Raw genomic sequence first — 12465 nt, 5'->3', positions numbered from 1 at the left:
GGCACCAATACTCGGGGCCCATTTAAAAAAGTTCCTTTTAAATTATAAAAAATCATTTTAATTTTTAAAATAATTTCTTATATTTTAAGTTTTTTTTTTTTTTACTTTTCAGAAGGTTTAGTTAAGTTGCTTATTAATTTGGCTTTCAGTTTAGTTTTTGATATTAGTGTATAATTTTTAAATTTTTATGATATTATATATATTGCTGAATTTTTATAATTATGTTAAAAATGACATATATTATATTTCTGAAATCCCAAATAAATAAAATAAGAGCAAATTTAAAAACATAAACTCTATGCAAGTCCTGGACACGGCGGTGTTTTTTCTTGCTAGCCAGCCATGGTTCTTCTAGATTGACTTGGAGTTTTCGGTGTTGACCTACCATTTAGTTCCGTTTCGCTTTCAAGTGTTTACTCCGTCACGCAAAGTCGTCAAACTAGTGACATCAACCAAATATCAATTTAACAACTCACATAAAAAATATTATGCTTCTAGTGAATTTTTGTAATATAAAAGTATAAACTTTTAGTGATTAATAATTTTAATAAATACTGTTAATTAATGTTTTATTATAGCAATTGCTTATGTAAAAATAATTAACATAATTTTCATGTAAAAATTATAACTGAAAAATATAAATACGTATTATACATTTATATATCTAACATTTAATAACTTTTAATTATTGTTTTTGTGAATTAAATAAGTTAAAAAAATTAAAAAATATTTAAATAGAGATATAGTCCCATTTTAATTTTTTTTAAATTCTTCCTAAAGAAAGTTTTGATGATTAATTTTATTATCATTTTTTGACTTGTCACCATATTTGCATTTTTTATAATCAAAATGTATGATAACCCTTATTTTAAGTATCTACGAATCAATAAAACCAAAATCATCTTGGATTAATAACAAAATTAAATACTTTTATAAAATCTGTTTTATAAATAATATCTTATTAACTCACATCACAAATTGAAAAATATCATCTCTAAATAATAAATAATTCTTCTTATAAAATATTATTATTCTTAACCATTTTCAAACATCACATTCGCTAACTCTCATCGGAATCTCTAATAAGTGATTCTAAATTATTTTGGTGAAAAGGAAAAACAATCATTTGTATCCATGAATTTTACGAACGCTGACAAAAGTACCCATTAAAAATGAAAACTAAAGTTGTATCCATCAAAGATGGATTCTGTACGACAAAAGTATCCAAATCCAAAATTTATGTTGACTTTTTAATAAAATTTCAAAATTACCCCACCATTATCTTCAACCCCTCCTCTCTTCTTTCTCAAATCTCAAACACCTCCATTGCCTAAAAACCCTAATCTCAATACTTAAAAATTCCAAATTATCATTTTCTCAACCTTAATTTCAATTCCTCTTTTAGCAAATTTCAACTCTCTTTTTATTCTTTTCATCAATTTTACCACTTATTTGGGATAAGAAGAGACAAAGAACAATAACACAAACAAAAAAATTCAAACTATGGAGACTCAGAAGCATAAAATTATCTTCATCTTCTTCTACTACTTCTGCTGCTCATAGAAATTCAAGTAATTCTAGAGTTTTATGTCACAATCCTGCTACCATTTCACCAAACATTTCTCCAGATGAAGCAACTTGGTTGCAATCTTTCTACAATAAGACAGAGAAGGAGCAGAACAAGCATGCCATTGCTGTTGCTGCTGCTACTGCAGTTGCAGCTGATGCTGTTGTGGTAGCAACACAAACTGCAGTTAAGTGGTTAGGCTCACCAGCCATGGAAGAGGTACCATGTTTGGTGCTGGACATGAGATTTGTGGTAAAATTGATGAAAAGAATAAATAGAATGTTGAAATTTGCTGAAAGGGGTATTGAGATTAGGGTTAGGAATTTGATAATTTGGAATTTTTAGGTATTGAGATTAGGATTGGAAAAATGATAATTTGGGATTTTTAGGTATTGAAATTAGGGTTTTTAGGCAATGGAGGTGTTTGAGATTTGGGAAAAAGGAAAGGAGGGGTTGAAGATAATGGTGGGGGTAATTCTAGAATTTTATTAAAAAGTCAATATAAATTTTGGATTTGGGTATTTTTGTCGTACGGAATTCATCTTTAATGGGTACAACGTTAGTTTCTTTTTTTAATGAGTACTTTTGTCAGCGTTCGTAAAATTTATGGTACAAATGGTTATTTTTCCTTATATATATATTATGCTTTGATTAATTGTGTGTGAGAAAAACATGCTGCGCACTTGAAGCTCATTGTCCCAGTGAAGAGCCGTCCAGCCATTTTCCAAATTTTGTAAATAAAAAAAAAAATGTGAACATGCCACGAAGCAGTGAGACCACAAAATTAATTGCCGTACTAAAACAAGACAAAATGGAATCAAAATTCCCCATGTGGACGATTCTACCCCTGAAGACAACCTTCGAGGAAAGACCTCATATGAAAGTGCAACTGAACTCCCAACTCCAAAGTAAACCGTGTGTGTTCTGTATCTGACCAAGTTTATATTATTATTTTATTTTATTTGCCCCATTTTCTGTTTGCTTAGTTGTCTTCAATGAATCTATGCCCCATTCTTCATTCCCCTCTCTTTCTTGGAAATTCTACTCAACATTCCTAGTCTCTCTATATATACTCATACCTTCACTTTTTCATTCACCATACTCATACCTTCAATAACCAATTTACCATTTATTTTTCTCTCTTCTTCAAGTTGGTAGTTTAATTTGATTTATTTATGGCTGCACAAAACTCTCAGACTCAGTTCCAAGATTACTTGCCCTTCATGGCCAACAAGCTTGGTGGGGATGGCCTAATTGATGAGCTATGCAATGGTTTCAATCTCTTGAAGGATTCAGATAAAGGGGTTATAACGTTTGAGAGCCTCAAGAAGAATTCAGCTTTGCTTGGCCTTCAAGGGTTGAGTGATGAGGACCTTAAGTCAATGGTCTTGGAAGGGGACTTTGATGGTGATGGTGCACTCAACCAGATGGAGTTCTGTGTTTTGATGTTCAGATTGAGCCCTGAACTCATGGAAGGTTCAAAGTTGTGGCTGGACCATGTTCTTCAACAAGAACTCCAAGATTATTCTTTCTAATTTTTTTTTCCTTTTTACAATTAATTTTAGTCATTTGGGGCTAATTTTATTTTACCATATCTTTGTGTAAGAATTGAAAGAGAAAGATGTGAAATTAAATGAAATGACAGAGGACATGATTCATTTTGATATGTTATTTTCAGCTCAATACAATTATTGCTATGCTTAAAACTGCTAACAATAAATCATTACCCCTTTTCAGATCTGAGAAATTTATGGTTTGGTTTGGTACAATTTCTGATGCCAACTGGCCTTGATAAAAAAGCTGTTATGAACTGGTTGTGAATTAGTCCAAATTAGCAGCCACCTATATAGACTTGACTCAACTAATCACAGAAAAAAAAAAGTAAATAAGAGAGAGAACACCAATGAAAATAAAAGAGGGTTATTAAATATTTGTCACTCAAAACTTTAATAGGCTTTGCAGCTCATAAGGGAGAGTTATTTTCAAAAGCTGTATTTTGGTGTGGACTTTTCAACTCCATTATGCCCTTTATTGACTTCTTTGTGGACTAATTCTTAATGCATATTGAATTATTGATGCATCAAGAACAGCAAGTGGCATATATGTATATATTTATTTGTTTGATTCATCTTGTGCTTCTAGAATCTAGAATGAAAAAATTTGGACAATACCTAGGAAATATTTGAAGAAGCTATAACAGAAAGTGACTCTTGACATGCAAAATTTTTCAACTGTCCATATAGCATATTTCGTTAGTTCTAGAATCTGTATCATTGTCAAGATCGGAAAAAGAATCAAACTTACTTTATGACCTTTGATGTTCACTACTAACCTGTGAGGCAAGTAAAGTTGATACTGATATCATATGATAGGATAAACACACAGATATTTTTCAAAGTTTGCATACCAAATTTAAACTCCTGATTTTTAGACAGTATTTGTGCCTAAAAGGAAAATTTTAACACAAATATTTCTACCTGACAAATAAAATATGCATATAGAATAAATTGTGAAATTCCCACTAGCCATTCATGAATGTCAATTCAGAGATTAGGTGCATTTCATTTCAGAATTGTACCTGCTGCAGTTATTTATTTATTTATCTAATTGAAAACCACGGCTCATTTTTTTGCAAATGGAGAAGCTCATGGTGTAACACCATAAAATGGAGGCACACCAAAAATATTCACTGAGCAAATTATCGGGATTTTGGGTTATCTGGACACATACTTCGTGAAATGGTTAATGCATCTTTGTTGCCTGGTGCAACAAGATCGAGTTGGTAAGGGTAGGTTGAAAAATTCTCTTCAATGTTTTATTCATTTTTATGATCAACGATCATAAGAGGGCCCCTTTACCATTCTGTACAAATGGTTTATTCTATTTGTACAGGATGATAAAGGGGCAATAGCCCGTCGTGTGGGCCTCCCGCTGAGGCCCGCTATGCCAAAAGCGAGAAAAACCCCATCCCTCTCTTTCTTTCTTTTTTTTCGCCCCCGTATGGCGACATGGAGCGAAAAAAAAGAAAGAGTTCCTATAAAAAATATTCACTGCTATGGGTGTCAGGAAAAAAACGTAGCTTCCGTTTTTCATTTTCTATCATTTCGTTTTTTTTTTGTTTCAAATTAAACAAAACGTACCTTTCGTTTTGCATTTGAATTTTTTTTGGTTTATGAGAATCTTTTATTAATTTTTTTTAAAAAAGTAAAATGCAAGCTGCGTTTGTCAGATGGATTGTTCAAATTTTTTTGAAGGAAGAGAAAACGCAGGTTGCATTTTATTTGGGCCTAAATTTTTCTTTCGAAATGTACAAAAGGCAGTTTATGTTTTGTATGCGAAATAATATTTTAATAAAGAGTCTTGCATATAAATAGCTAACATAGCTAATTCCAACTCGCACCTCACTTCTCTTCTTCACTTGTACTTCCATTTCTTTTTTTTGTATCTGATGCTTGTGAGATTTTTTTGTTATTAGAAGGGTAAAAAAAAGTGAGAATATGGAGGATATTACAAATATACGAGTGTATTATAACGGTGTGATTATACCGAATACACACGAAGGAGTGAGTTTTGTTTGTGAATGTCCATTTTCATTTGCTATTCCATACAGCACGAGTTTTGTAGAGTTACAAAATGGTCTTTGTGTGAACATACAAAGTCACATTTCGAAAAGGGTGAGCAACATTTTGTACAGGAATCCTGTGCAAGTATTTGGTGGACTAATATAGTTTCAAATAATGTCCATCACTGACGATGCAAGCATGCAGCAGATGTTCTATATTTATCGACAAACCCGATTTCACGTGCCGATGATAGAGCTGTACGTTGAGTTTGAACAGCAGTCGAGGATGGGTACGGTCGGCGACAAGGTCAATGTTGATGAGCTCGGGGATATAGATTGGGAAGAAGAAAATAATGACAGCGAAGAGGAATTTGAAGCTAACTATGAAGTCGATGACGAAAACGATGACGAAGACTTGGCAAGCAATCTGGCAGTGCAAAATGAAGCAGATGCCATTGTAAGCCAACACTTGTTTGGTGTTCCGTCTTTTATGTGGACTCTAGATCTCGAAGTCATGCATGCCCCGAAATTTTCAGAGTATGCGAATACGAGTATGTTATGATTATTAACTCAAGTGTCCTATAGTGCTTAATTTATTTTTCATATAATAGACATGATAATAATAATAATAATGCCGGTATGATAAAACACAACTATTATTCATATCATAGACATGATAATAATAATAATAATAATAATAATAAAATTTATAAGTTAAAATATATCAATAAAGAACATAAAAATAAAAATATTTATTTATCATAAACTTAAATAAAAAATTACTCACCAATTGAGGATGATTCAAATATTTAATGATGTGTTCTTCTGGTAAAGTAAAATTATGAACCATTTTTTTTCACTAAATAAAGTCTCAAACCTTCACTAATTCTTCCTAAACACAAACTTACTCCCTTTCACCCTTAACCCCACCCTTTTACTCTCAAAATTTACTCATAGCATGTAACATGAAAGGAAAGCATGTAACACGAAAGGAAAATTGAAACTCTCATGGCCTGCGTTTTGGTTTTTATAAGCAGGCTCCACCACCATTCTCCTTCACATGTGTCACACATGTAGGTGGGGAGACTGTGTGCACCTGCCAAACGCATCTTACGTTTTGGAGGTTTGAGGTGTTGGCATGCAAGGAGCACAGAGACACGATTTGAAACTGAGTTCTCCTCCCATGCTAAACACAAGCTGCGTTTTGCAGAGCATGCAGCCCTTTTAAAATCATCTCAGTCAAAACGTAACCTGCGTTTTACAAGTTACTGAATTCACCAATTTCACATTGTGAGTGTGAATTACTCACCATGATACAATATTGCTGCACATCACCTTTTTCACTTCCATAAATTAATTAATTTCTGGAAAACCACCTACTTATGTTTATTTTTCTAATATATTCTTGATGTTCAGTTGTTTCAAACAACTTTATTGTGGTAAGTCATCAACTTTTTCCTTCCAGTGCATTTTAGTGTTGACTTGTTTCCGCTCATTGACTCCAACATTTTTCATGTAGCATTTTCATACCAAAATAGCAGAAGATATTTTAGAATTCCACAAGAATCCCAATCTCTTGCAGCCATTTTTTCCAACATCCGAAGAGGATCTGATGTCAGAATTATAGGAAGGTTGCGTCACGTTTTTCATGGTAGCAAGAACAGACAAAACTACACACATTGATACGTCACAAGTTTCAACCAAAGTCCAAAACACTGAGTCATGAGAGAGAGAGAGAGAGAGAGAGTTTCATTTCATGTTCTTAACCTTTCTATCTATCTGTCTTTTCTTTTCTTTTCATTTTGATAGAAATCTTTCTTTTCTCTTTTCTATCAAAGCTTATGGATAATCAGGACAATCAAAGTTTGAAGAAGAATCATCTTCCACTATTCTTGCTTCTTCTCAGTAAAATTCTCTTGTTCTCTCAACATGTCTCAAGTGAAACTGATTCAATTTCCATGTCTCAGCAACTTCCTGAAGGGAAAACCTTGGTTTCACAAGGTGGAAGCTTTGAATTTGGTTTCTTCAGCCCAGGAAGTTCTGAAAACCGTTACTTGGGGATATGGTACCATAATATTCCAGTAAGAACAGCTGTTTGGGTTGCAAATAGAGCCAACCCTGTCAAAGAAAAATCTAGCATGCTGCATATAAACAATGAGGGAAATCTTGATCTAGTTAACCAAAATGGCAGTGTAATTTGGTCAGCAAAGTCAACAAAGAAGGCGCAGAGTCCAATTCTTCAGCTCTTAGAATCCGGGAATCTAGTTCTGAGAGATGAAACTGACCAAGATCCTGAACAGTTTCTATGGCAAAGCTTTGATTACCCTTGTGACACACTCTTGCCAGGAATGAAGCTAGGATGGGACCTTAAAACTGGTCTAGAGAGGCGTGTAACGGCTTGGAAGAATTGGGATGATCCATCACCAGGTGATTTTTCTTGGGGTATCTCAATTCTAGGTGTTCCTCAAGTTATGATGTGGAAAGGCTCTGATGAATTCTATCGTGGCGGTCCATGGATTGGTATTGGATTCAGCGGTGCACCAGAGTTGAAGACTAATCCGCTTTTCGAGTTCAAGTTTGTATCCAACAATGATGAAGTTTACTACACATTCAATCTCACAAATAAGTCTATGATTTCAAGAGTTGTTATGAACCAAACATTGCTTACTCGCCAGCGATATATTTGGATTCAAGATGCCAAATCTTGGAGGCTATATGCTTCTGTGCCTAGAGATAACTGTGACTCTTATAGTCTCTGTGGTCCTAATTCAAATTGTATCATAGCTGATTCGCCAGTGTGCCAGTGTTTGACAGGTTTTGAGCCTAAATCGCAGCAGAGTTGGGACATGATGGATTGGACTCAAGGATGCATACTCACTGACAAATTGAGCTGTAATGATACCAGCAAAGATGGGTTTATGAAATTCAGTGGATTGAAGTATCCAGATACTTCACATTCTTGGGTCAATCAGAGTATGAATCTTAATCAATGCAGGGATGAATGCTTGAAGAATTGTTCCTGTAAAGCGTATGCGAATTCGGATGTTAGAGGAGAAGGTAGTGGCTGTTTGATGTGGTTCAGTGAGCTCCAAGATATTCGACAGTTTTCTGGTGGTGGTGGTCAAGATGTTTATATTCGAATGAAAAGCTCGGCTATAGGTAAGATTCTTGATCCCTTCATGTATTCATTACCGTATTCTTTTCAAGGAAATACTTGTAATTTAGTCACAGGTACCAAAAAGAACCGTATATTTAGGAAGTTAGAAATGATTTTTCACTCTGCTGTGTTTCTCTGCATTTGCCTTAAACTTTTCTTTCTTTTATTCTCTACATAACTGACTTTGCTCTTTTATGCTTAAATCATGAAGGTAGGAGAGGCCATAACATGAATTTGGCAGTGATATTAATCAGCCTTGCCTCTGTAATTGTGGTGTCTCTGGTTTTGTACTTTATAGGCAAGAGAATCATAAGCTTAAGAGGTAGCTTTCTTACTATTGGCTTAACATTTTAATGTTTATGTGCTTGTGGTTGTGGTGCTTGTTAATTGCATATTGTTGATCATTATGGATTTACTACAGCTAAGAACACAGAGAAGAAGTTATTGGTGGAGAAACATGATGATGAAGGTGATAAAGAAGATCTAGAGCTTCCAATCTTTGATCTTGCTACAATTGTCAAAGCAACTGGTGACTTCTCATTCAGCAATAAACTTGGAGAAGGTGGATTCGGAACCGTATACATGGTAATTACGAATCTTGTTGAGTTTATAACTTGTTAATTAAGTTATATGTTGATTATGTGATTATTATGTATGGAAAACTATAGGGTACCTTAGCAGATGGACAAGAAATTGCTGTGAAGAGACTCTCACGGAGTTCTGGACAAGGATTGAATGAATTTAAGAATGAAGTGATATTGATTGCTAAACTTCAGCATCGAAATCTTGTTAAGCTTCTTGGATGCTGTATTCAAGGAGATGAGAAGATGCTTGTCTATGAATACATGCCTAACAAAAGCCTAGACTCTATTATCTTTGGTATGAATATCTTCCCTTTTCATTTTAAAAGTGTACTTTTCCATTGTCTTCATAACATTTGAATATATTTGTTGGGGTTGAGTTAATAATACTGCTGTTCTTGACAGATCATGCCAAAAGTAAAGTTTTAGATTGGTCTAAGCGCTTCAACATCATTTGTGGAGTTGCGCGGGGACTGCTTTATCTTCATCAAGATTCTAGGCTAAGGATAATACACAGAGATCTTAAAGCGAGTAATGTGTTACTTGACAGCGAGTTGAGTCCCAAAATATCCGATTTCGGCATGGCTAAAACTTGTGGAGGTGATCAAACAGAAGGAAATACAAATAGGGTGGTTGGAACATAGTAAGTTAACATGACAAAATATTTTGTAACTTTCATCTATTGCTGCCTAATAACAATCTACAATTATTTTTTTCTAATATTTCCTTTTAGCGGCTACATGGCACCTGAATATGCTATTCATGGACTATTCTCAGTCAAATCCGATGTCTTTAGCTATGGCGTATTACTTTTGGAGATAGTAAGTGGTAAAAAGAACAGAGGATTTTCTCAATCAAAGAACTATATAAACCTTATCGGACATGTAAGTGGAAAAAAAAAATAGTGGTTTTACCTTTTCCTTGTTACAATTAACAAACCTTAATTGATAATGACATGTGTTTTAAATGTTTTAGGCATGGATATTGTGGAAAGAAAACAGGCCACTAGAGTTGATTGATCCTTGCATGGAGAATTCATGTGATTTATCAGAAGCATTGCGTTGCATCCACATAAGTCTTCTATGTGTGCAACAGAACCCTGAGGATAGGCCAACAATGTCAAATGTGGTTGTGATGTTGGGAAGTGAGGGTCCCTTGCCCCAACCTAAGGAACCTGCTTTCCTCACTGAGAAGTACTCTTTTGAAGTAGATTCTTCTAGCAAACAAATATCATCTTCTACCAATGAAATAAGTGTTACCATGTTAGAGCCTCGTTAGTGGATCATTTATGTAACACCAACTTAGATCTTTGTGTTGTGCACATTATGTTGTGTTTTAGTAGTACCACTTATTCTACTTTGATATGCACACAATTGGGAATGGAACTATAGATGTAGCATTTGTATATGTAAGTGGTGTTTTTCTTAGATTTCCATTGTATTTGTAATTGAATTAGCTTATTTTGTCTTTTCTTTGTTTTTATAATATAGGTTCATCCATCAAGATTTTTTTCAGATGGTCCTAACTTGGATAAAAATAGTGATCCATTTATTTGTTTGTATAAGTATAAAATATGGCTCAATCATCTCACACATACCATTCCAGAAATATCAAGTTGCTTTACTCTTTTCCATTTCAAGACCAGAATCAACCAAAAAGGCATGACTGAGATATTCAAACCATATAAATTCAAAGCACACAAGAAATCATTACAGTATCTGTTTCAACAATGGCCCTTTTTATTCCAATCTCCAAGCCAGATTCTGCTATCTACCATACTTGGGTATAAAGAACATTCGCCCATAGTGCTTCTTATTATTCACTCAGAATTCTCCAAAGGATCTTCATCAAAATAGCATCATTAATAGAAGAAAAGCTAAATAATAATATAATATCATAAATTATATAGATATAATAAAAGTATTTATAAAGCATTATATACATATATGATGATTAGTTCAGAATATTTATAAATCATCGGTTGAAATTCTGATTGACAAAATGTTTAAAAGAAAGTGTGACTGAAATGTAAGAAAATACAATTCGATATTGTATAAATGCCTGCAGAATAACACGACCAAAATCTTTATGATATAGAAATAACTTAACATAACTAATCTTGAAACATAATTTTCTTTTAACATGAACACATTTTACACGCTAGAAGAAATAGGAACAAAATAACTCTCTCTCTATTATGTTCTCATTCTATATCCTGGAATATCACATTGGAATTGTCTGATGATGATGTCTTTAAAGATGATTCCTCTGATGATTGCTTTTCATATGAGGAACCTCCTGCTTTAGTGGAAGCTAGGAAATCATGGAAATCGGTGTCCACTTTGGGCATGGAAATTACGGATGCTAAAGTCATGATAAAAGCTCTTACGGCTGAGAACTAAACAAGATTAGACAGGATTAAGAATGAGATCCCTAACATGCATAATATTAGTAAGTTAGAAGAGTGCTTTATTTAGTAAGTTAACAAGCAAGTCTGTTAGGTAGTTAGTTGCTGATGTCAGCAGTTAGTTAGAGTTGTTAATTAACTTACTGTATTAGAAACTCATAGCCTTCTTGTATATATATACTTCGAAGTGATAACAAAAAAGATGATGATTCATCATTCTAATCAACTCTCACTTTCAGAGCTTCTCACTCTCACTGTCTCACATGGTGTCACCTACACCTTCTCACCAGTTTACTCTGCAAGAAGATCAGAGTTTCTTCGTCAAGCATTCATCAACGATTGCAAAAAAAAAAAATAATAATAAATAAACAAAAGTTTATATACATTAAATATAGGGTTGCTATGTTTATCTTACTTGGATAAAAATAGTGATCCATTTATTTGTGCAAGTATAAAATATGGCTCAGCCATCTTACACATACCATTCAAGAAATATCAAATTGCTTTACTCTTTCCATTTCAAGACCTGAATCGAAAACTGAAAAAAAAAAAAAAAACACACACACACACACAGAAGAAATTATTACAATATCTTAATCTGCCCTCTTAAGGTATATGTCAACCAAGAACCAACATATTTTCCAAGCCTTGACAGAATCCAAACAGCCATGTGAGTGACTCCCAATCCTAGGTACACAACACACCCACACACTCCTCATATATTTATCATATTTTTTTCTCAATTGCATCCTCTAAGGTTTGAACCCTAGACCTTGAGGTGAGGAGGGGGGAGAAATGCCACTAGAGCCAAGGCTCATTGGCATGTGAGTCATGTTCATGTTAACAAATATAAGTTACAATTGTTTAGTTTGGCCCGGTCTAATTTGGTCTTTTCAGATCTTATAATGAAAGGTCTAGCCCTGAATAGTGAGCCCAAAATGAGAGAGAAACTGACACTAACAAAAACATCACTTTGTATGTAATGACCCAACAAAAACAACGTCAAAATAATAATAATAATAATAATATAAAGAAGAAAGGCTAAAAACATGAATATTACTCTCGTCAATTCATTAGTGACAAAACAAAAAAAATGTAATTTTTAGATACACTAAAGTAAACTTATTTAAACTAATTTGAACGGTGGTCCAGAAACCTTTGGACCACTTAGTGGTCCAAGTAGAAAACATA

General features: G+C 33.7%; 2 protein-coding genes across 2 annotated transcripts; both read left to right on the top strand.

Moving 5' to 3' along the window:
* Window positions 1-2654: 2654 nt before the first annotated feature.
* LOC107462466 (calcium-binding protein PBP1) lies at window positions 2655-3231 on the top strand. Its single transcript, XM_016081060.3, has one exon. The coding sequence runs from the start codon at window positions 2743-2745 to the stop codon at window positions 3100-3102; it is 360 nt and encodes a 119-aa protein (XP_015936546.1). The 5' UTR covers window positions 2655-2742; the 3' UTR covers window positions 3103-3231.
* Window positions 3232-6608: 3377 nt separating this feature from the next.
* On the top strand, window positions 6609-10294 carry LOC107462334 (G-type lectin S-receptor-like serine/threonine-protein kinase At4g27290). Its single transcript, XM_016080909.3, has 7 exons — window positions 6609-8288; window positions 8498-8608; window positions 8708-8871; window positions 8955-9165; window positions 9273-9510; window positions 9601-9751; window positions 9843-10294. Exons 1-7 carry the CDS (start codon window positions 6971-6973, stop codon window positions 10143-10145), a joined length of 2496 nt encoding a protein of 831 aa, XP_015936395.1. The 5' UTR covers window positions 6609-6970; the 3' UTR covers window positions 10146-10294.
* Window positions 10295-12465: the final 2171 nt, after the last annotated feature.

Source organism: Arachis duranensis, chromosome 8 (assembly GCF_000817695.3).
Source record: "Arachis duranensis cultivar V14167 chromosome 8, aradu.V14167.gnm2.J7QH, whole genome shotgun sequence".
NCBI lineage: Eukaryota > Viridiplantae > Streptophyta > Magnoliopsida > Fabales > Fabaceae > Arachis > Arachis duranensis.
The sequence above is the reverse complement of the archived record's forward strand: the minus strand, read 5'-3'. Positions and strand labels throughout refer to the sequence as shown.